Consider the following 24102-nt stretch of genomic DNA (forward strand, 5'->3'; position numbering starts at 1 on the left):
TATTTATGTTGTACATAGTGCTTTGAAACATACTTTTTAAAAATTTAATACTTTCTTAGTGTTTTCCCCATACTTTAAGTGTATTTTAACTGCATCATTTTTAATGACTGCATAATATTCCTCATCAGAAAGTGGGGATAATTAAAGGTACCTATCTCAGAGGGTTATGCCATGAGCACTGACAAGAGTTTTGTCATGCAAAGCTAACTGGTATGTAAAAAACTCAGTTCTTCTGCAGGATGGATTTATATAACCAATCTCCTTTCACTGAGCACTGAAGTTATTTCCATTATTTTGCTATGATAAATAACGCTGGACTATATTAATCTTTGCTCACATCTTTGGTTATTTCCTTAGTAAATTTCTGGACTGCTGGGCATGCACATCTTAACGCTAACCCACTCATAATTGTGCAGTTACGGGAACAGAGAGGGAAATGGGCTTGCACTGGCTCACACAGCGCGTTAGCTGAAGTCGGGACTAGGAACCAGCTGGGGACCAAGAGAAAGTCCCGGGTGAGCAAGGAAAAGAATTAGGTGCCTGAGCTAAAGAGGCTGCCGGAAGAACCTGAGGTCACTGGGGAGGTGAGCGGCGGGGAGGGGCTGCGGAGCCGGGGTGCTTCCTCGCCCGGCCGAAGCTAAGCGGTCGCCTGGCAACGCGGGCCGCGCGGCGTTCGAACGGAAGAGAGAAACCAATCAGGATTTCCAGGGCAAACCATTCCGGTGTCGGGGGTGGGAGTGGGGCGGCGCGCTCACTTCCCCTTCCCCTGCGCCCTAGGACCTTCGCTCTGTTGGGGGCCTTGGGACAGTCAGGTCCCCCGGCTTATCTCAGTTAAGGAGGACAGCTCCGAAGAGGCCCCGCGGGTCCTCACGTGGGGCTGAGGCCTCTCGAGCCGCGTTGGGTGCGGCCATTCCCCGCCTGGGTCCGAGCTGTCAGCCTCTTCAAGACCCGCACTGGAGGAGCCGGACTCGCCTAGCGTGGGCTCCAGGTGAGGGCACGGGTGGTCCGGGGCGCGAGCCCGGGTCTGGGGGGGGGCTCCATTCACCGAGCGCCTGCGGTGCGCGTCCTTCCCGAGTCGTACCTGCCGAGAGGTTGTGGTACCCCATTTCACAGATGAGAACGCTGAGGCCCAGGAAGGCAAGTGTCTTGCTCAGGCGAAGTCTGGCAGAGAATCCGATTCAGGTCCTTCTGCTCCATCTCTCAGCCTCTAGTCTGGGTAGATCTAGATTTACCTTGAGAAACCCAGACGGGTAACCGGTGGTCACTTTCTTAGCCTCTTATCAACCGGAACATGGCCAGTAGAGCCCTGGCTGCATCCCCTCCCGGCTGCCTCTTCCCCGCAGCGTCCTGGGGTCTCCTCCAGGGCATCTGTCTTCACTTCTCCGGAAAGCCAGCGGGTGGATTTAGGGCTCACTTGGGATCCTTCCGCTCACGGGGCTCTGAATTACAGTGCTGTCCCTCTCAGAAAAAAGAGCTGGGGGGATCGGGAGGGACTGACATTCCTGAGCTAGGTGCCAGGTCAGCAGCTGATGGTTTGGTCCTGGACTCTTGGACCTTTGGCTGTAGGACTCTTGGGAATCTACCCCAGGTTGGGGGAAAAGGTAGAGGCACACCCTCAACGGAAGACACAAGTCACCAGAGACTTTGGAGTTGGGGGTGGGCCCGGGACCCCTCCTGGTAGAGCATCTGACCTGTACCAGTCCTTGCTTCCTGGAGAGCTCCCACCACAGGTTGCTATTGTTGTTTTCCTTTTGTAGGTGGGGAAACTGAGGTTCTAAGAAGTTAAGCCCCTTGCTCAAAGTCACATGGTCAGACTTGGCAACTCTGGGGCTGGTTCCCAGTCTATCTGGCTTCCATCTTAGAATCCTAGACACTCAGAATTGTAGCATCTGGGAGTCTTGAATCTCTTCAAGGGGAGTTACTTACCCTCTCTCCTCCAAACCCGTCTCCTGGCTTTGGGTAGAGGAGCTCTGGGAGATCAGAAAGAAAACAAGTCTTTCCTTCATTCTTTCAACAAATATTTACTGCCTTCCTATGCCCTGCCCTCCGCTTTGTCTATTTTGTTTTTCTCAGTCGCGTTTACCCCATCTGATGTCATATAATTTCACTTATTAGCGAGTTTATTATCTTCCCTGACTGGAATGTGATACAGGGAGGGGCTAGGGTGAGACAAATGAGGTAGTTGCCTCCAGTGCAAAATTGAGGGGTACCCAAAGCCCCAGTAATCAAATGACTAAAGCTAACATTGATCATTTACTCTGTGTTCTGCTGGTGGGAGACCAACTGGTATGGCCTCCATGGAGCACAGTCCCCCATCTCTGTCACAATTACACATGCATCCCCCTGACCTAGCTGTCCCACTTCTAGGCAGAATGACGTAGGCACAGTGAGGCTGCAGTGTGGTTTGTAATAGAGACTAGACACACACGCTCAATGGCCATCGGTAGGGGCTGATGGGCTCTTTATGTACTGATGTAGCACAACATATATTAAGTTTATTAATAACATTATAATTAATAATATGTTAATAACACGTATTATTAAGAACAACATATATTATTCAGTGAAAGAGCAAGACAAAAACAGTGCACAGAGCATGTTGCCACATGCATAAAAAATAGAAAGAATATATGTCCATCATTGCTTATATGTGCCTAAAATGTCCGTGGAAGGACATACAACCGTTTGATCACACGATTCCTGCAGGGAGGGGAACTGGGTGGCTGGGGATAGGAATGGAGGGAGTTTTTTTTTTTTTAAACTTCATTCCCTTTATAGCTTTTGAATTTTGAGCCATGCACATGTATCATCTGGTTGAAAAAAGTATGTATGTATGTATTTTAGATTATTTATCTAATCATGAGACCACTGCCCTGTCTGTGATCTGTCATTAACTTGCTTGTGACTTTGGGCAAGTTTCTTCACTTCCTTGGGCCGAGAAAAGAAGCCATGATGGTGAGCTCAGGCCCAGGCAGAGGGCAGTCTGGGCCAGGAAGTGGGCTAGGTTGTGGGTCTGTCCCAACCCCACCTTCCCTACCCTATCCTGTGTGCCAGGCCCTTCCCTAAGGCTTTGCATGTGGTATCTCTCTTACTCAGTCTCCACTGCAAGTCCCTTTGTCCTCATTTTGCAAGCTCAGGTGCAAACCTGAGGCCCAGCGGATTGAGTTGGTGGATGTGTGAGGTCGTGGGCCAAACAGTAGATCGCTGTCTTAGGTGGCTGCACCCACACCCCTCCCACAGCCTGTTTGCCTCTCCCTTCCTAAGGTCTGTGCAAGGTTGCCCTGGGCAAGGCTGACTCCAGGCAAGCCAGGGCATGAGCATCTGGGAAAATTCCAGAAATAGTGTGGGGTTTGGTGTGGCCCTGGAGGATGCCCAGCTGGGTGTCTCTGACCCTGACAGCTGGGCTGAAATCGAGCTGGGCTGTCCTACTGGCTGGCTGTCTCTGCTGCCAGGAGCCTTCCTGAATCCCTCTGGGGCAGGAGAGGGCCTCCCTGTCTCCGCCCAAGTCTGGGCCGAGCTTTTGCTGAATAGAATGAGAAGCAGGTGGAAGGGAGGGGTGAGGTGGGAGTGCACGATGTCATGAAAATGAAAAACATCAGAAACCACACCTCCTGCCCCCTTAGCAAAAAATAGAAATCCCTGACACCTCTTGAGCCCTTACTGTGTGCTAAGTACTTTACAAGTATGAACTCCTTTAATTCTCTCAATTCTATGATGTATGGTAGTTATTATTGCTGTTATTTTCTCCTTATGAAGGGAAACTGAGCACAAGAGATGTTTAATAACTTGCACCTAGAGCTGGAATTGGAATCCAAGGAGTCTGGCTCCAGACTCTGCACCCTCTTTTTTTTCTTTTTTTTTTTTTAATGTATATAAAATACAATTTACCATTTTAACTATTTTTTTTTCTCTCTCTTCTCACAGCTTTTAAGGATTGCTTTTTTTTTTTTTTTAAATTTTATTTATTTATTTACTTATGGCTATGTTGGGTCTTCGTTTCTGTGCGAGGGCTTTCCCCAGTTGCGGCAAGCGGGGGCCACTCTTCATCGCGGTGCGTGGGCCTCTCACTATCGCGGCCTCTCTTGTTGCGGAGCACAGGCTCCAAACGCGCAGGCTCAGCAATTGTGGCTCACGGGCCTAGTCGCTGCGCGGCATGTGGGATCCTCCCAGACCAGGGCTCGAACCCCTGTCCCCTGCATTGGCAGGCAGATTCTCAACCACTACGCCACCAGGGAAGCCCCATTTTAACCATTTTTAAGTGTACAGTCCAGTGGCATTAAGTTCATTCACATTGTTGTGCAACCATCACTAATGGAAACTCCATACCCATTGAACAGTAGTAACTCCTCATTCTCTTCTCCCTCCAGCCCCTGGCAATCACCTTTCTACTTTCTGCCTCTATGAATTTGACTACTCGAGGTACATCATATAAGTGGAATCATACAGTATTTGTCCTTTTGTGGCTGGCTTATTTCACTTAGCATAATGACTTCAAGGTTCATCCATGTTGTAGCATGTGTCAGAATTTCCATCATTTTTAAGGTTAAATAACATTCCACTGTATGTATATACCATATACCACATTTTGTTTATTTATCTGTCAATGGACACTTGGGTTGTTTCCACCTTTTGGCTATTGTGAATAATGCTACTATGAACATTGGTGTACAAATGTCTGTTCAAGTCCCTGCTTTCAGTTCTTTTGGGCATATACCCAGAAGTAGAATTGCTGGATCCTATAGTAATTCTATTGAAAAATTTTGCCTAACCGCCACACCATTTCCACAGTGGCTGCACCATTTTATATTCCCAACAGTGCACAAGGTTTCTAATTTCTCCTCATCCTCATCAACACTTGTTATTTTCTGTTTTTGTTTGTTTGTTTGTATGTTTGATAATGGCTATCTTATGGGTGTGATATGGTATCTCATTCTGGTTTTGATTTGCATTTCCCTAATGATAAGTGATGGTGAGCATCTTTTCTTGTGCTTATTGGCCATTTGTATACCTTCTTTTGGAGAAATAGCTACTCAAGTGAGTCTGCATTCTTAGATTTGTAACCTCTGAGAGAAGTGGTCAACATTCAGTCTGGGCTGATGAAGACCTCACCCAGGAGTTGGGCATTGGAGCATCTGTTTCGTTGAATAGTTATCACAGCTCACATTTTGGTGGCGCTTGTCATGTACAGGCCTCACACTGGGAGGGAGGCACTGTTAGGGATCCTGTTTTACAGCTGGGGAAATCAAAGCATGGAGAAGTTAAGTATCTTACCCAAGTTTCATAGCTAATCACTGGTGGACCTGGGATTTGAACTCACTCAGGCTGGTCCTAGAGTCCATGCTACAGGGGTGTCCAGGGCGCTGGAGTGGAAAAGGGCATTGCCGGCAGTGGACCCAGCGTGTGCAGAGATTTGGATGTGGCAGCTTTGGAGGACGGACAGGGCTCAGCTAGAGCTGTCTGGATCCCAGCTTGAATAGGGGCTCCTGGAGGCTGGAGGAGGAGTGGGACAGGTGGGGGAAGGCCTGGGTCAGGGTTGGGGGTGGGAGGAGGGTTGGGGGTGGGAGGAGGCTTGGTGCTGAGGGGCCTTGGTCTTTGAGGTGGCCTGGGTTTTAGTCCTGCCACTTGGTCAATGGCATCCCCTCTTGTGCTTTGTCACTGGAGGAAGGAAATATGGAAGAGTATGATGGAGTTCTTAGCCCAATGGGCGAAATAGGAAACAAGTGATAGTGAATATCTAAAATGACAGGGTGAGATGAATGCTTGGAAGGGAACAGACTGGGTAAGAGAGTTGGCAGGAGCCTCAGGGTGGTCAGGGAAGCCTCTCTGAAGAGGCGAAGAGGGAAGAGGTTCCAGGCAGAGAAAGGATGGTGCAAAGGCCCTGAGGCAGGAAAGACCTTGGTGTGCTCAGCAACAGCAGGGAGGACTCTATGGCTAGAGCAGGAAAAGCTGGAGATGAGGTGGGAGAGGAGGGCAGGGACTGGATCTTGGAGGGCCTGAGGGCCAAGTGGAGAGTTTGGATTTTATTCTAAGGAGATGGGGAGCCTTGGGGGCTGGGGATGGGGTGGTTTAAGCAGAGCTGTGATGACATCTGATTTCTGTTGGGAAAACATTGCCATTATTGCCCTCATTTTATAGCTGAGGAAACAAGACCCAGAACCATAGCCAGGGAGTGATTCCTAAGGTGGCTTCTCCCTCTGGGGCCCAGAGAGAGAGGCTATAGATTCCTTAGGAGTTCCCCAGTGAGTGGCCAAAGCCCAATACTGAGGACTGTCTTCTCCACACCCCTGCCCCCCAGACCCGGGCCTGGGTTCAAGTTCTGGCTCTGCCATTTACCAGCTGTGTGACCTCAGGCAAGTGGCCCCACCTCTCCATGCCTCAGTTTTCTCAACTGTAAAATGGTCATAATAGTAGTATCTACCTTATAGTGTAGGTGTGAGGATTAAATGTGTTTACACATATAAAGAGCTTAGAACAAATGCCAGGTACAAAGAAAGCACTTGGAAAAGGTCTTACCCATTTTATAAAAATTGTCATTGTTGTCTTGCTTTTACTACTGTTAGAACCTAACTGAGCACAACCACTCCCCCTAATCCTTCCCCACTGCTGCCTTAGTAGAGGGCTAGGCAGGGACCCAGTAGGCTGCTGTGGAGAATGATGGTCTTGTCACCTCCCTTATCCCCGTAAAATCAGGACCCAGGGGCTGGAAGTGGCTTCAGGGCTGACTCACTCCCAGGTGGAGGAGAGCTGTTCCTTGAGTCACTTCCTGTCCCCTCATGCCCTCCACCTCAACCCTGGTGCAGCCCCTACCAGGCACAGACATGGAAGTGGGCCCTCTTTGACCTCCCTGGGGCTCAGGTCGGAGCCCAGTGCGCAATTCCTTCTCTGGGCCTCAGAATCCCAGTGGAAACTGGCTTAATCAAATGTCCCACCTGAAGTGACATAATAGAGCTTGGGCTGGCAGAAGAGACAATCACCTCCCTCCCAGGAGTTCCTTCCTGCAGGGCTACAGTCTCTTCATATGTAAAATGGGGATCAAATAGTTCCTCCCTCCCAGGGCGGTCCAGAGATTTAAATAAGCACAGTGTCTGGCACTCAAAAATTCTAGTTATTATTATTTCTATTATTGCTGTCCTTACTAATGTTTACAGCTTGCACAAAGCTTCTACAGGCACTCTCAAGCTCTAAGAACTCACACTGACCTGGCCTGGAAGGTGGGGCTTTCCTTTATTGACAGAATGGAAGGCCAGAGAGGTCCAGCAACCTGCTTGGGGACACACAGCTAGAAAGGGGTGGCATTAATTAAGGCTTGGTCTGGGGGAAAGTGCCCAGGTTGGACTCTCCAGGGTGACTTTGGCAACTGACTCAGCCTGTCCCAGCCTCAGTTTTCCATTAGTCAAATGTGGATAATAATAGAGCTCCCCTTGTAGGGGTTGTTGGGAAGATTAAAATGGGTTAATTAACACCAGGAGAAGTTAATACATTAACTGGTGGTCATTGTGGCTGTGAGAAAGGGGGACTCAGTTTTTCCATCTCCAAGATGGGTGCGGTTGCCTGAGCTGGCCACTAAGACTCTGTGCGCCAGACGTGCGGGCCAGTGCAGCTGTGGGATAGGTGGGCCTGGCTGTCGGAAGAGCTTCCTGGGGTAGGCCGGGGGCGGCTGGGGTCGGGTCCCCGCCGCTGCCTGGCTTTCGTTCTCCCTTTTCGAGTAATACCTGGGCCGGCGTGTTCACCTGCCCGGGGCCGGCCGCCGGAAGTTGCGCAAACGCGTGTTACCTGAGCCCAGGTGGGCCGGGCCGGAGCAGCGCAGAGCGGCGGCAAGGGCGCAGCCAGGTACGTGCGGGCCGGAGCCGGGGGGCAACGGGCCGGGGTCGGGGGCTGCCCGGGCACCTCTCCCTCCTCCTCGGGGAAGGCGGGGCCCGGGCAGGGCCTCACCTTCAGGCCTAGACGAGGCTGTGGAATCGTGCCATCAGCTCCCTCATTTAAGAGCCAGGACAACCCGGGCTCAGAGAGGGGCGGCGAGCAGACAGAATCACAGAGCATGCCGCCGGGCTCTTGGCGTCCTGCGCCGCTGGGAGTCTCCAAGATTGCCCCCAATTGGGAAGGGCAAAAGCCAGACCAGGGATCCGTGCTCTCCGTACTCCCCCTCCGCAGCCACCTGAGGCTGACGCCAGGGAAGCCGGTGGGGAGTGAGCAAGGTGAGGCTGCGTGCCCCGGGGATGCCAATGAGAAGGGTCCGGGGCCGGCGCTTCTGCGGTCATTTGTGGGTAGTGTTTGAAATCCGTGGGTGGGGCGTTGGGCGATGAGACGAGGCCTCAGAGAGAACACGAGTCCCACGTGGGGACCGGGACCCTGGCTTCAACTTGCAGGAGCCACAACACATCGTGCTTTGCCCACCTGTGAAATGAGTCTTGTTCACTGATCAGCCTCCTTTGTCCGCCGCTTAGGCTCGGGCAGACTCTTCTGGAGAATGCTTAGAGACCCCTGCGAGAGGGGCGGTCTCAGGAGTTAGGTCAAATTCATAATAAAAACAAGGAGCCCAGTTCATGCAGCGCCGCCTTTTTAACAGGTGCTGAGGAAAGTCCTCAACTTGTTTTTATCGCTCCATCCTCACGGTGACCTGGAGGATCAGGAAGGTGTATTTTTAACAGCATTTCACACATAAGGAAACCAAGTCTGGAAGAGGCGCAGCTGCTTGCGCAAGGCGCACAGCGGGCGAGGGGGCCAGCTCCGGGCGAGACGGCCAGCGGCCCCAAAGCCGGGCTTGGCTTCTAGCATCTGTCCGGGTCCCGCCGGAAGAGCCCCTGGGGTCTGCATGTCCGGCCGGAGGGGGTGGGGGCTCGAGCCGGGTGGAGGGCGGAGGGGGGGGGGTGTCGCAGAACGTTTGCCCTAGCCCTGCCCATCTGACCTCCTTCCTCCTTCTGTTTCCCGGGATGGTGCCCGGGAGGAAACCGCTGCCACCAACGGGTTGGACTGGTTTGGGAGGCGGCGGCCGGGGGGTAGGGCAGAGTCTAGCTACATTGACAGGGCTCAGCAAGGCTGCCTTTCCCGTGACCTTTCCCTCCTGAGGTCTCCTTGGGGGTGGGCCCTGAGTGGGGCAGCCTTTCTCTCCCACCTACTCTATCCCTTCTAACTCGGGAGCAGCTCTGGCTCTGGGCCAACAGCCTCCAAGGTTCTATTGTCAACTTGCCTTTGCTGCAGAGGTCTCAGACTGGGGGCTGGGGGCCAGACTGGGGCGGGGGGCAGATATGTTTGCAGGCATGTTTTGTTTGCCCTGTCCATGCACTGTTTTTAAAATTATTATTATCAAATATGCTAAGAATCTAGAGTTTCCATGCACTCTGGATTCCCAGCTTCCTAGAACATTCTATACCTACCATCTTGGACCCATATGCCTGCAGTAGGGTGGGTAGGCCCCTCTCTAGCTTATCCCTGGTCTGCCTGCTTACATTTGGTCCCCATAGGTATTTCAGCTCAGTAAAAATTTATTGACTGCCTATTATGTGTAAAGGGCAATATCTTGAAACTGAGATACAGTGAACAAAACAGACACCCCCCCACCCCCACCCCCTTCATGGAGCTGTTTTAGGAGAATGTGAGCAACAATGAGTACAACTATTCGTTTTTTTTAGATAAGTGAATTAGGCTTCATATGAATTTGTGTCTTATTTATTGTCTCTGGGACCTAGGTTGGTCACTTCTTTGAGTCTCAGTTTCTCCATCTGTAAAAATGAGGTGACAATGACCCGTATCCCAGACTTGGAAGATTACAGGAGAGGATGGTGTCAAATGTCTAGAAGACAGATTCCTCTCTCCCCTCCCCAATCCAGACTCTTCCCTCTTGGCATTCTGGATATCTAGGTGGGGCTGTCCAACATAGCTTTCTGCTATGGCTGGAAATGCTCTAATCTGTGCTGTCTAGTATAGTGACCACTGGCCACATATGACTATTGAGCCCTTAAAATGTGGCTAGTGTGATTCAGGAACTGAATTGTGTGTATTTACTATAAATTTAAAGTTAAGGCTGAGTAGTCATATGTGGCTAGTGGCTGTTGAATGAGACAATACAGGTTTAGATGGCCTGAGCTACAGGTCCTCTTGAGGATCACCTAGACAGAGTCCCTTTCCCCCATTTTACACATGAAAGGGTTCAGGACTTGCTCTATGGGTTTTCTTCCGGCCCATCTCCAGGGGACTGCGGGGGGCAATTTGTGGCTCTAGCCCTTCCTTGGAAAAAGGGACAGGGGTGGCCTGATGGCTGGGGTACTGGGCCCTGATGCTTAGGTGATCATGTGGAGACTTGTGCATCCAGATGTGGGCCCTCCTGCCTATGCGTGTCCATCCTACTGCTGCTGGCAGATCCAGAGTCTGCTGGATGCTCCTAAGCAGGGCTGTGTGATCTTGGGCATTTCCAGCTTCTCTCAGAGCAGCATAGCTCAGGGCTGACGTTTCCACCTGACAGGCATCCATGGATCACTGTGGGCCTGGCATTGGAATTTCATACTGGAAGCTAATGGGTGTCTGGACTCCACTGGGGCAGGGGCGGGGACTTTCTACACTCCTCCTCCACAAGCTCTGCTGCTATGCCTGGGGCCTGGCATGTCTAGGCGGGTGGCACAGGGCAGCTTCCTGCCTGGGTGAGAGTGGGGTGGAGGTGGTACCAGGCTTCCTGTGGGTATTCCAGGTGGGGTGTGGGGTTGGAGCCCTTTCTCTTGGTCACTCAACCCCAAGACCCCTGCGCAAGCACCTCCCTGCTTGGAGGCAAGGGGCAGAGCCACCAACTTGCTGAATTAGGTTAATCAAGCTCGCCTCCCTGGGGTTCAGTTTACCCATTTGCAAGATGGAACTGTGAAGAGGACCCACTAAAGTTGAGCCGGCTGGTGCCCAGCACTCAGCCTGGAACCCCCTTTGCTTCCTTTAAAATGTGCCATGTCCCGTCTTTTCTGCACAGGCTGCCCGTGTCTTTCTTCTTTGGCACCTTTTTTTTCTCTCTGCCTCAGCTGGGCTGGGCCCTCGGAGAAGGAGGGGGGATGGGCGGAGCCACAGGGCCGTGAACGGGTGCTTTCTGCCTGCTGATTGGCTCTCTGTGAATCAGAGGCGTGGCCTTCACCTTTTAACGGGGAAGGCGTCTTCAGCCTCTCTCAGTCTTTGCTGAGCCTTTGTCTGAGTGTGCTCTGACCCTTTCTTTCTTTCCTCCCCTGCAGCCGTTGCGGTGTCCAGCTGCCAGCTTTCTGCCTGGATCTCTGTCTCCTCATTTCTCCAGTCTCCTCAGAGAGAAGCCCTCGGGGTATGTAACAGCCATGCCTGTGGACACGCTGACTCCGGGAACCCGAGACACCCCCGCCCTACCTTTCCGCCTACAGACCAAGGTCCCCGGCTACCTGCTACAGCGGCCAGCAGACTGTGGAGCCCGGAAACCTAGTGCTGTAGAGCGCCTGGAGGCCGACAAGGCCAAGTACGTCAAGAGCCTGCATGTGGCCAGTACCCGCCAGGAACCTGTGCAGCCCCTGCTGTGCAAACAGCCACTCTTCAGTGCTGGAACTCGTCGCACGGTGCTCACGCCTAGCCGCCGAGTCCTGCCTGGCCCCGGCCGCCGGCCCCAGCTGGACCTGGACATCCTGAGCAGCCTCATCAACTTGTGTGATAGTCCTGTGTCCCCTGCTGAGGCCAGCCGTACCCCCGGACGGTCAGAGGGGGCCCGCCAGGCTCCCCCAGCCACCCCCCCACGCCCACCACCCAGTATTGCTGCAGTCCGTCGAGTGGATGTCCTTCCCCTGCCGGCGTCACCTGCCCAGCCCTGCCCATCACCAGGCACTGCTGCCATCTCTAGCCCGGCCCGGCCCCCAGGTTTGCAACGCTCCAAGTCAGACCTGAGTGAGCGCTTCTCCCGGGCAGCAGCTGACCTGGAGCGATTTTTTAACTTCTGCGGCCTGGACCAGGAGGAGGCACGGGGATTGGGTGTGGCCCACCTAGCCCGGGCCAACTCAGACATCGTGTCCCTGGCTGGGCCCAGTGCTGGGCCGGCTAGCTCCGAGGGGGGCTGCTCCCGCCGCAGCTCTGCCACCATCGAGGAGCTGGCTCGGGAGCGCGTCCCCTATGGTGTGTCAGTGATAGAGCGCAACGCCCGGGTGATCAAATGGCTGTATGGGTTGCGACAAGCGCGGGAGACTCCAGCAGCTGAGGGCTAGGCCTCCATGGGACTCGACATTCGCCACGGGACAGATCTTAGAGAAGCCCCTTGACCTCTCCTGCATCCATTCCCTGGCTTGGGGCAGACCAGAGGCTGCTGCCTCGTGTGAACTTGCTATAGAGGCAAAGGCTCAGAGGCTGGACCAGCATCCATCTGACAAGGACTGACCCGGAGAGAGTTGGCTCTTGACTTTGGACTACCGCCTACGCCTCACATGTAGGGTTTTGACATGGATGTACCGCTGCTTGTAGGTTTGGATTTGGGGCACTTAGCCCTTCCCACTGAGAGTGAGGGACTAAGGGATCTCACCAGAGCTGTCTGCCCAGCAGCTCTGTTTCTTTCTTCCTTCCTTGGCCTCTGTCCTTTACTGACTTCCTCTTCCTTACCCAGTGGGCCTTGGTTCCCTGGGAACTCACCCTGGGGTGGGGGTAGGAAGGAGTGGCCTATCCACATTCTTTAAGGGGCTTGCCAGCCTGGGCGTAGGTGGGTAGACTACAGAAAGGACTGGTAGGAGTCTGCACTGCTCTGACTTCCCTCCTCTTGGTTAATAAACACAAATGCTTGTTTTTCAAGGGCTGGGTCATCAGACTCTTCTGTGTACACAAGGGGAAGGGGTGGGGGAAGTCTTGGGGTGGGGCCTTCAAAACTCAGTGATTGTCCACCCCAGTATCTGGGGGGGGGCATGAGGCCAGTGGCTGGCTGGCTCTGCCTGAGGCTTGCCTCACAGGGCACCCTCATAACCCCTCTGGGAGGCTAGCTGATGGGCCTCCTTCATAGTGGAGGACGCTGGGTCTGGCCACAGTGAATCGGGAAAGAACTGGAAAGAGGACTGGGGACTTGCCCCTGCACCAGGAAGGGGACCTGCCTGGGAAAGGCTGACAGGTACATGGACCCTCCCCAACCGTTAAGTGTTCTGCCCTTTCCCATCCCAGCCCAGTTCCCAAGAGGGCAGGAAGCTCAGAGAGGGCAAGCCCTGAACTTGAGGTCACACAGGCCATCGATTGGAGATTGGAAGTGGAAGTTCTTAGAGGAAGAGGGACTTGAGGTGGATAGCAAAAATGAGTGGCCTTGCCTCCAACTCTAGGTGACCCTCGGCAAGCCAGTCCTCCCTCTGTGGGCCTCAGTGGGAGAGTTGGAGGCACGGTCCTGTTTGGGTTGGGGGAAGGGGAAGGAGGTGGCTGGCACTGGGCTTTGAGGTCTCGGCTCCTTCCCGTCTCCCTCCAGGTTAGTTACCTGCTAGGAGACCCCCGTCCCCCACCCTTGGCTGGTGAAGCAACCAGGGCCGGGCACACAAAGGGTGAGAGCCTGGGTGGCCTCTGTATCCCCTTTTCCCGTGGGGGTGGGTGGCAGGGCTGGGTGGTGCTTCCTCTCCCGCAGGCTGCCTGGGCTGCAGCACTCAGAAACAGGAAGCTCTAATGGGGGCCCTGGTGACAGGTTTGATGTAGGTTTTATTTTAAGCATAAAGAGGAGATTTCCGTTGGGCTGTTGACAAACATCCAGGTCAGCCCAGCTGTCTGTCTGTCTGACAGTCCACAACCAGTCCCCAGGGGACTTGGCTGGGCCTGGGCCATTTGGGGAAACAAGGGGAAATCGGGTTATAGAAGAGGATGGTGTTCAAATTCATGAGAATGGAGTTCACCCCTCATGATACAGACGGGGAGACTGAGGCACAGGAGGGGGACGACCCGCCATAGGCTCCCAGCAAGTTTGGCAACGCAGGAGCTGCGCCTCCTGGTCCCCATGTTAAAGGAGTGATGGGGTCGGGGGGATAATCTGGGTAAGCTCTGCAGAGGTCGTGTCCTTTGAGGTGTCAAAGAGCCTTCCCTCCAAGGCAACCCAGCCAGAATTCGGTGCTAAGGATTGCCCCTTGCCATGAGCTGCCAGACCCCCAGAAACACAAGAAGGCCGGAGTGTTGGCTGCATTTTACATGTGAAGAAATTGAGGTTCGGGTCACAGGACTGTTGGTGATGGGCTGGGAGACCCCTTGTTCCTGGAGGAAGTTTAAGTGCTGGGCTCAGACCTTTCATACTAAACCTGTCACTGAGTCCTCAAGGTGACTTTTTTATGGTCACCTGAGAAGGTCACCTCTTGTCTTAGAGCAGGGAGGGGTAGTGGCTTGTGGGCTGTCACAGAGCAGGCCTGCACTCCAGCCTGGGGTCACACCCTGGCCTGCTGGACACCCCAGTCACTGGCACTCTGGCTCCTTGATTCTCCCGACACACGCCTCACCTCTCTTCCCCATTCTGGCAGCCTTTTCTCCTAGTCACTATTGAGCACCTACTGGATGCCCAGCGGTTGACAAGACAGCCATGGGCCCTGCCAAGTCTAGGGGGAGGGAAGGGACAGCCAAGCAGAAACTAGTCATTTACACTCAGGGACTTCTGCCCTAAGACCAGAGCTGTTCCTAGGAGCTGGGCCGGGGGGAGCCGAGAGGAGCATTGGGAGGGTCTGTTGGAAGAGAGCAGGGAGGGATTCTTGGAAGTGAGGAAGGTGCCACATTGAGCCTTGACTTCTCTGACAGGGGCTGCCTGGTTCTGGGAGGGCTTCCCCTCCTCCAGGATTCTGTGGAGGGAGTGGCTAGGGGGTACCCACCGGTCTACCAGCCTCGGGGATCTGCAGAAACAGGCCCTCTATTGTTTTGCCTCCAGTTGGAGTGTGAGGGGCAGTGAGTGGCAGCCGCTGTGTTTCAGGCGCTCTGAGGGCCTGCAGCTGCTGCCCTGTCCCCTGGGGCCGCCTGGCTGCCATAGCAGCTTCCCCAGGCCAGATAGGCCCCAGCTGCCTAGCCCCTAATTAGGCAGAGATGAGATCTGCTCCCTGATCTGTTTCCCACCAGCTAATTATACACACGTGGGCTTGGGAGACTGGCAACCTGGCTGGTCACTTCTGTCATGAAGGTGTGATGGGCTCCCTGGGAAATGTACCCATCCCTACCTGCCGGACCTCAGTTTATCCTTTTGGCAGAGGATGGGATATAGCAAGGGGCATTGTTCGTGTCCCTGATGAAATGGTTCTGGCTTTGTTAATGAGTTGCTGAAGGGGACCAGGGGGAGGAGACCCCCATCCTGCCTGACATCCTGTGTCCAGCGGGAGTATGCAGATCCATCCAGGCCCAAGACAGAAGCCCCATCCAGTTTTTTTTTTAAATTTAATAATATTTTTCAGATAGTATATTCATATATTTCCCCCAAAATTCTATTAAGAAAAATTTCAAACTTAAAAGTTGAAAGAATTATACAGTGAACACTTATATATCACCTACTAGATGCACAATTGTTAATATTTTGCTGTATTTCCTCTATCAAACATCTACCCATCTATCCATCCATTAAAACAACTTGGTTTTTTTTGAAGCTTTTCAAAATAGGCTGCAAACATCAATACACTTCCCCTTAAAGGCACTTCAGCATGCATATCATTAGCTAGAGTTCTGTATTTGTTTATGGTTATTCTTGGGAGTGGGAGGTAAAATTTATATACAGTGAAATGCATAGATCTTAAAGGTACCATTTGCTGAGTTTAGACAAGTACATACTGTACCCCAAACCCTAGTCAGGATATAGAGCCATGAAAAGTTCCCTCACGTTCCTTCCCTGTCAGTTCCTGTCCCCAACTCATGGATGGATCTATATAAATTAAATACTACTAATAAAAACATTCCCTTGCCCTGTACTTCCCACTCCCAGCCCTGCTCCCCAAAGCAACCACATTCAACTTTTTAAACTGTTTCTTCTGGTACTTTACTCCGTATTTCTAAGTAACATTTTTTTTCCTGCTATTTTCTTGATTATTTTAGGCGAATATTTACTTTCAGATCTGATGTCCCCACAGCGTGGCTTCTGCAGCCTGACTGCCTGGGTTTGAATTCCAGCCCTTCTCCTTACTGGCCAGATGACCTTGGGCAAGTGACTTAACCACCTTATGCCTCAGTTTCCTCATCTGTAAAATGAGAGTAATAAGAATATTGAAGTTACTGGACTGTTACGAGGATTCAACATGTGAAGTGCCTAGAATAAGGCACATCACCCAGTAAGTGGTCAAAACTCTTTCTTTTTGTAGTTATTATTATCAAGGAAGACAATTTTTCTCACCCTCCTTTCCTTTCAAAATCTACATTTATCACAATTTTTCATTAAATGATTAATTAATGTTATTTATATTGTGACCATATAAATATTGTTTCTTGCCAAGATGCGTATTACAGTTACATTTCCCTTTTTGTGCAACTCTGTTCTTCCTGGAGTTACTACCTGCTTTGCTTTTCATTTGCTTAGTTTCCTCTTTACTCATCCTTAATTCTCTGACATCCTCAATTTCCCCATAGTTACACATAGAAGATACTTTATTGGTTCCAATTTTCTTCCTGAAACCCTTCATGTGCTTTTTAACAATCCCACCCCCCCCTTTCAAAAACAACAATGGAACCAATTTAAAAAATAGAATCTCAAACACAAGTACAATTTGTAAGATAAGCATTTGTGAGCATCCACTCTCTGTCCCTGCTCACATGGGTCTCTAAGAGGAATAAAAACTGAGGCTGCGACCCCACTGCCAGGCCTCTCCATTTACCCACAGGAACCCCTCAGCACTGTCTGCTCACAGCTGCCAACCTCTGGCTTGTCCTGTGCCCTTCGCTTTATTCATCTATTCATTCAGCAAAAGTCTACTGGGTCCTTCTTCACCCCTGGAACTGTACTGGGCAGTGCCAGCAACATAGAGCTTGGGCAGTGTCAACCCATCTGTTCCCAGATTGGCATTTACATTGACATTACATTACATTGACAGCCAGGAGAGTGGTCTGAATAGAGGTGTATGTGGGGTTGGGTGATGGCTCTGTGTGTGTGTTTGTGTGTGTGTGTGTGTGTGTGTGTTTGTGAGACCTGTAGGGGCTAGTGAGTGTTGGTATGGGTGCCAACAGATTTTATATGAAAAGTCATCTGTGTGCATTTATGCGCATATGCTTATGTGCATAGATGTTGTCTGCACAGTGTGTGTTCACCAGGTATATGTATCAGATAGCCCTTGCTGTGTAACAGGCCACCCTAGACCCAGTGGCCTAAAACAACAAATTATTAGTTTACGATTCTATGAATTGGCAATCTGGTCTGGGATCAGCTGGGCAGTTCTGGTCTTACTTAGGCTCACTGATATAGCTGCAGTCAGCCGGGGCTTGGTGGTCTTGGAGGGCCTCACTCACATGTCTGGCAGTTGGCAGGGTGCTGGGGTGCTTCAGTTCACCTCCAGGAGGCTAGCACAGGATCATTCACATGGTGATCTTGAGGTTTCGTGTTCAGCTCCAATGCGCGAGTGATTTTTAAAGCCTCTTCTTGAGTTATGGTTACTAATGTTCCATTGGCCAAAGTGACATGGTCAAGTCAGATTCAAGGGGTAGAGAAATAGACTCCATTTCTTAGTCATATTGCAAAGGGCATGAGTACAGGCATGGAGGAATTTTTGCAGCTGGTTTTCAATTTATCACAGCCTATGTGTGTTGGGTAAAGTACCGGGGGAAGTTCCCACCTTTGGAATCAGAAAAATCTGGATTTTTTGTTGCCACCACTTGTTGTCTGATCTTCGTCAAGTTGCCTCGCCTCTCTGAGCTCTGTAAACTAGATAAAATTGAATGACGTGAGATGGTCTTTGTAAGTGCTTATTCTATTCATTTGTTCATTCATGCAACACATAATAATTAGGGCCTACTACATGCCAAACCCTTGGCACGCCCTGGGGAGGTTGCAGTGAACAAAATGAACCAAAACACTTGCCCTTGGGAGGCTTAGTCTAGGTTGCGGACAGACACCAATTGATCATCCCAATAATTTTATAATCACTAAGATTAGGTCCTGAAGGAAGGAGAGGTTGCTGACCTGACCAGGGAGGTCTCGGAAACCTGAGATATCTGAGCTGAGATGTGAAGGATAGGTAGGAGTTAACCAGGAGAAGAGAGGATAGGAGTGGAAAAGGATTCCAGATTGAAGGACCAGCATGTGCAAAGGCCCTGTGGTGGGAGGAGTAGATTATTGGAACAGAGAGAGTAGAGTAGTTGAGGCTGAACTTGGAGCATAAGGGCCTGACTGTCTGAGGCTATCAGAGCCTTTGAACAATGTGAGGGTCTATCTTGCCAGGCAGCCTGAAAAAAAACCCCAAAGGTCTAACAGTGTTCTGCAAGGCCCTCATGACCAGGATCCCTGTTACTCCTCCCCCTTCCCCTTTACCTACTCTGATACAGCCCGCTGCTTCCCTGATGTTCCAGAAACACACTAGACACATTTCTACCTCAGGGCCTTTGTACTTACTATTTCCACCGCCAGCATCTATCCTACCCCAGGTATCCACATGACTCACGCCCTCACTTCATTCAGGTCTCTGCCCACATGTCCCTCCTCAGAGAGGCCTTCTCTGACCCACCCACTCACTGCCCTCCGCAGCTAAACCATCAGCACCCAACAGCCACTAGTTCCCTACCCTGGTTTATTTTTCTTGCTGGAAAAATACTCCCTCCCCCCACCTCCCACCGACACTTACAGTAAACAAAGGCCACATTATATTTCTTGTGTGTGTGTCTCTCACTAGAATGTAGCTCCAGGAGGCATGGGCTCTACTTTATCTAGGCTGTGTCCCCCACCCCTGGGGAACAGGAGGTGTTTCATAACCACTTGTTGGGTGAAGGAATGAGTGAAAACAAGTGAGTGAATGGCATGCTGGAAAGAACTGACTCCTAGAAATCAGGAGATCTGGCTTCAAGCCCCAGCTGGGTGAGCTAGAGAAATCATTCACCTTTCTGTTCCTTGGTTTCCCCAGCTGTGCTGTGAGGTGTTTGTGGTCTCTAGGTTGGTTCTGGGTTTGGAAAGGAAGACTCCAGGCTATGGAGGGTTAGGGCCTGTCAGGGAGGAAGGGAACTGGGGCCCTCCCCATGGCCTTCCTGGGGATGAAAATAGCCTAGCCCAACCCCTAGGTTGGCCCCTTACCCTCACTGTGGCACGCAGCTGGAGCCAGGGGGCTCTGTCTGGAGCCTGCCAGCCTGGCGCTGGGCTGGAATCAGGCCGCCTGACAGCTGGGCCAGGCAGCCCTGGGAGGTTCTTAAGGGCAAACTGGGCCTATTGGATGCCCCCAACCTCCCTCCGCACCTCCCCTTCCTTTCTCAGTGTCCACTGGCAGGGTAAATCCCTTAATCCTCTACATGTCTGCAACCTTTGCAGCTTGCAAAACTCTTTCTTGGTCTGTGTCTAATTTCACTCTTCATGGTAGCTGCTTTACTGGTGGGAGCATTAAGCCTCAGAGGGGACAGCTGCCTCATTGGAGGTTACATAGCCAGGACCTAGTGCAGTTATGGGGGAACCCAGGTCTGGTGCAGCCCTGCGCTGCCCTGCCTGCCTCTGTGTGTGTGTGTCTTGTGTTGTGTGTGTGTGTGTGTGTGTGTGTGTGTGTGTGTAGGGTGGCATTATCACGGTTAAACCTCACTGCCAGTGCCCTCCTTTCACCAGCAGCTCCCAGAGTCTCTGATAGGATGGGGGTTAACAGCTTGTGGAATCAAAATGCCTGGGTTGAGATCCCACCTTTGCTGCATCCTAACTGGGTGGACTATTGTGTTACCACTGTCCCCCACCTCAACGGCTGCCAATAGGACAAATCCCTTAAATCTGGACACCAGTAGGACTAACATTATATGCATTGACCAGGTTTTAAAAAATTGAATTAGTTGCCAGTATTTAAGCATTTAAACAGTTGGAAGAGTCACATAGACAAACCAACTATGAGCATCTATGAGGCCCCAAGCCCCTACTGCGTGCCTGGCACAGAGCAAAGTGCTCCCAGGGGAGCTCATTCCTGGGCATAAGTGCCATTGTGACGTGGGTACCATTTACCACATCCTCCAACGAAGTCTCAGAAAGGTGAAGCCATGTGCTCAAGGTCACACGGCCAAGAAGGGAAGAAGTGGGGAGGGAGGTGAGTTTGAGGGGGCCAGGACCCCATCACTCACTCTTCTGGGCTCCTTGAGACCGACCCAGTGGTGTTTATTCAGGCAGGTGTGTCACTCCCTCTCTGGGTCTCGGTGTTCCTCTTGGCAAAATGGGATGGGGCCCAGGTGAATGGAGAGGGCCTGCCCCGGCTTAAGGGGCAGTGGGGGCCCTGTCCCAGCCCAGGCTCACTCCTGAGAACGGGGGCTCAGTGGGCCCAAAACTTCTGGGTTCTCATGAAAAGCGAGATCTCAAAAACCATTTATTTTATTTTATGTTTTTGGCCGCACCACACGGCTTGTGGGATCTTAGTTCCCCAATCAGGGATTGAATTTGGGCCCCCAGCAGTGGAAGCGCGGAGTCCTAACCACTGGACTGCCAGGGAATTCCCTCAAAAAGAATTTAGGATGTTGTTCTCTTGCTATTTAAATGTGGGCAAGTAACTACTTAAATGTAAAAATACCCCATACAAAGGCTATAGGTATTCATTACACCATTGTTTGTAATAACAAACAACTGGAAATATGCATCAATGAGAAGTGGTTAAATCAGCTCAGCCCAGCCACGCAATGTCCCATTGCGGCACTGGGAAGATGCACTGCACGCACTGGTGTGGGCTGGCAAGGTACTTGGTTCCATGAACAGAGCGAGATGTGAGACCAGGCACCATGTGCTACGTTTGTGGAAACCAGAATGCATGCCCAAACCCTCTTGTACTGGCCTTCAGTCTCCTGGAGAGCTACACAGGGAACCCGATACACTGGCTGCCTGGGGGGAACTGGCTGGCTGGAGCCAGTGGTGGGAGGGAGACTCACTTCTTCCTCTTTGTACCATTTGAATTTTGAACCATGTGAATGTATTATCTATGCAGAAAAAATAAAAATAAATTCAAAATAAAGTAACATAAAGTAGACGGCAGGAAACCTGAAACAGACAGACAGACAAACCTCAGGCTGCAGGCCCAGTCGGCTCCCCATCTCCCCTGGGGCAGCCACGGCTGCATTCTGGGCTCTGCGTGGCTTGGTTTTGTGACTCCACCCTCTACCGTAATATTTTGGTTTCCCCACACACGGCACTCACAGGAAACCCCAGCCAATGGGCATCAGGTTCCGGGCTGGACCGTCTGGTGGTGGGCATGACACATCCCTGGGAATGGCGTCATCCAAATGCTCGAGTGATGACACAGCCCCCAGTGGAATGATGGCACTTCCCGTAGTCCCACAGGCCTGGCTGGTCTGGGGTTTGTCTCGCAACCTCCAGGTGGGCGTGTAGACACTGAAACAGCCACCCCCATTAACTAGCTCTGAGCCTTCAGGGACTGAATTCATCCATCTACCCAATACTCTTTAAGCACCTACTATGTGCCGAATACTCTTCTAGTCACTACAGAAACAGCAGAGAACCAAACAAATAAAACCTCGTGCCCTCCGGTGTGGGGAAAGGCAATACCTACCAGCGAGTGGAAGTGCTATGGAGGAAGAAGAAGCAGGGAAAGGAGGTGGGGCTCTAGGGTTTTTCCATTTTTACTGACGTAGAATTGATATACAATAAAACTGACCCATTTTAGGTATATAGTTTGGTGAGCTGACAGTTGTATACATGTGTGTATCCACCACTCCAGACAAGTTATAGACATTTCCATCCATCGTGTAAAGTTCCCACATGCACCTTTGCAGTCAATCCCCAACTCCCACCCCACTTCCCATCTGGAAAGCTGCTGGTCAGTCTTCCTTCACTGTGGATTGGATTTGTCTTTTCTGGTGTTCACACAAGTGAAATCTGGCTTCTTTCACTCAGCGTAACGCATTTGCGATTCATCCATGCCGTTGCGTGTTAGTTCCTTCTGATCGCTGAGCATCCCGTGGTATGGCTGTCCATGTTTTGTTTATTCATCCAACCTATTGACGGTCATCTGGGGTGTTTCCACTTTTTGGCTATTACGAATAAACCTGCTGTGGATATTCATAAACACTCTGGGAGTGGAATTGCTGGGTCTAGTAGGAAGTGTACGTGTAACTTTATTAAAAGTGAGAATTGTGCTTTTAAATAGGGTGGTGGGGGCAGGCTTCACCAGGTGACATTTCAGCAGAGGCCAGAAGGAGGTGAGGGGAGCCTTGTGGGTGTCTGCAGGGAAGAGTATTCTAGGCAGAGGGAACTGGGGGGTGGTGTGTCTGAAGAACAGCGTGGAGGCCAATGTGTTGGGATCAGGGTGAGTGAGGCGGAGAGGCCTAGGAGGTGAGGTCAGTGCGTAACAGGGCTGGATGGTGTCTGGCCCTGTAGGTCATGGTGAGGACATTGGCTTTTACTTTGAGAACCCACGGGAGGGTTCTGAGCAGAGGTGGGACAGGATTGGGCTTGTATTTTAACAACCCCCTTCCCAGATTTCCAAGTGGAGAATGAGCTGTAGCACAGGGAGCAGGGAGGCCAGCAAGAAGGCTACTGTAGTCCTAGGCCACCTAGTCCTGGTGGGATAGCAGGAGCTGACTGGGGTTAAGGTGGCGGAGGGTGAGGAGTGTCAGATTCTGGGTCTACTCTGAAGGCGGAGCCACAGTGGAAGCACTGGATATGGGAGGTGAGGGAAATAAGGACATGAAGGATGGCTTGGCCCCGAGGTGGCCTTTAGGAGCTGAGAGTTACTGCCAGCCAACAGCCAGCAAGGAAATTTGTAACTCAGGCCAGCAACCCCAAGGAACTGGACTCTGCAGATCACCTGAATGAACTTGGAAGACCCTGCGCCTCTGCAACAGAACACAGCCCAGCTGACAGCTTGATTCAGCCTGGTGAGACCCTGAACAGAGAACCCAGCTGTGCCATGCCCAGACTCTGATCCATAGAAACTGTAAGATGTTGTTTTCAGTCACTAAGTTTGTGATAATGTTTTACTCAGCAATAGATGACTAATACAGGCATCCTAGAATCCTACAGTGTCAGAGCTCAAGAGGTCCTTGGCAACCACTGAGTCCAACCTCCTCTTCTACAGATGGGGAAACTGGGGCCCAGAGAGTAGCTAGGCCTCAAACCCTGGTCCCTGCAGGGAGGAAGTGTCAGGCAGAAGCTGCCCCAGCGCTGGAGGCCCTGCCAGGACCAGCCCCTCATCTCCTAGGAGGCTGCGGTACCAGCTCCCCTGCCAACCCTTCCTCCGTCTGGGCACTGGCCTCCTAGAGAGCTGGCTTCTGGCCACCCCCTGAGTACCCTCAGCTCCCGGGCCAGCAAGCTCAGGCAGGTTCCCTGTCAGGCCAGGCCCGGTGCCCAGGAGGGAGGCGCACCCTCGCCCCCAGCAGAGCTGGGCCCAAGGGCACAAGAGCCAGGCCAGAATCTGAGAGCCCCGGGGAGAGGGACAAAGCACAGGCTTAGGTCAGAGGGACCGCGGCTAGGATCCCAGCTCTGCCATTCACTGGCTGTAAGACTCTGGCCAAGGGAAACCCCTTTGCTGAGCTGCAGTGTCCGATCTGTGAAATGGGAGCAGGAATGCCTTCCTCCAGATGGCCAGTGAGCTCAGGTACATGAAACTGTTAGTGGGAGCTCCGTAAATGCACAAATGCACGTCCCCAACCTCTTCCTTCCTATGGGCCTCAGTTTCCCCATCTGCTAATTGATCTCATGCCTTAGACATGTTTTGGGGGCCCTTTTAGCTCTAACAGTTGACTATTTTAGGGTTCAAATTCTGGCTCTGCTTCTTATCAGCTGTGTGACCTTGGATAAGTCACTTAAGCTCTCTCAGCCCCAGTTTTTTAACTTGTATAATGGGCTATTAATAATACATATCATTACCTGAGAGACGCAGGTCAGATACCTAGGCTAGTGTCTCAGAAAATGTCAGCTAGTTTTATTATTGTCATCATTATCATCGTTCCAAGCATGTGAGTTAGGTGGTGCCAACTCACAGGGGCAATAGGGCAGAGCCTCCCAGGGTGGGGGAAGTTTGGTTTCCTTGGAGACAAATGTTTGTGGGCTGGGCC

At 51.7% G+C, this 24102-nt stretch overlaps 1 protein-coding gene across 3 annotated transcripts; it reads left to right on the plus strand.

Moving 5' to 3' along the window:
- The first annotated feature begins 712 nt into the window (after window positions 1–712).
- On the plus strand, window positions 713–12759 carry FAM110A (family with sequence similarity 110 member A). Of its 3 annotated transcripts, none has more exons than XM_082428288.1 (2): window positions 713–988; window positions 11202–12759. In XM_082428288.1, the coding sequence occupies exon 2, from the start codon at window positions 11298–11300 to the stop codon at window positions 12183–12185; it is 888 nt and encodes a 295-aa protein (XP_082284414.1). In that variant the 5' UTR covers window positions 713–988; window positions 11202–11297; the 3' UTR covers window positions 12186–12759. The 3 variants fall into 3 exon arrangements, with proteins under 3 accessions (XP_082284414.1, XP_082284415.1, XP_082284413.1); XM_082428289.1 differs by lacking the exon at window positions 713–988 and adding an exon at window positions 7647–7830; XM_082428287.1 differs by lacking the exon at window positions 713–988 and adding an exon at window positions 7840–8195.
- Window positions 12760–24102: the final 11343 nt, after the last annotated feature.

This window comes from Balaenoptera physalus (assembly GCF_965194825.1).
Source record: "Balaenoptera physalus genome assembly, chromosome: 16".
In the NCBI taxonomy this organism is placed as follows: Eukaryota; Metazoa; Chordata; class Mammalia; order Artiodactyla; family Balaenopteridae; genus Balaenoptera; species Balaenoptera physalus.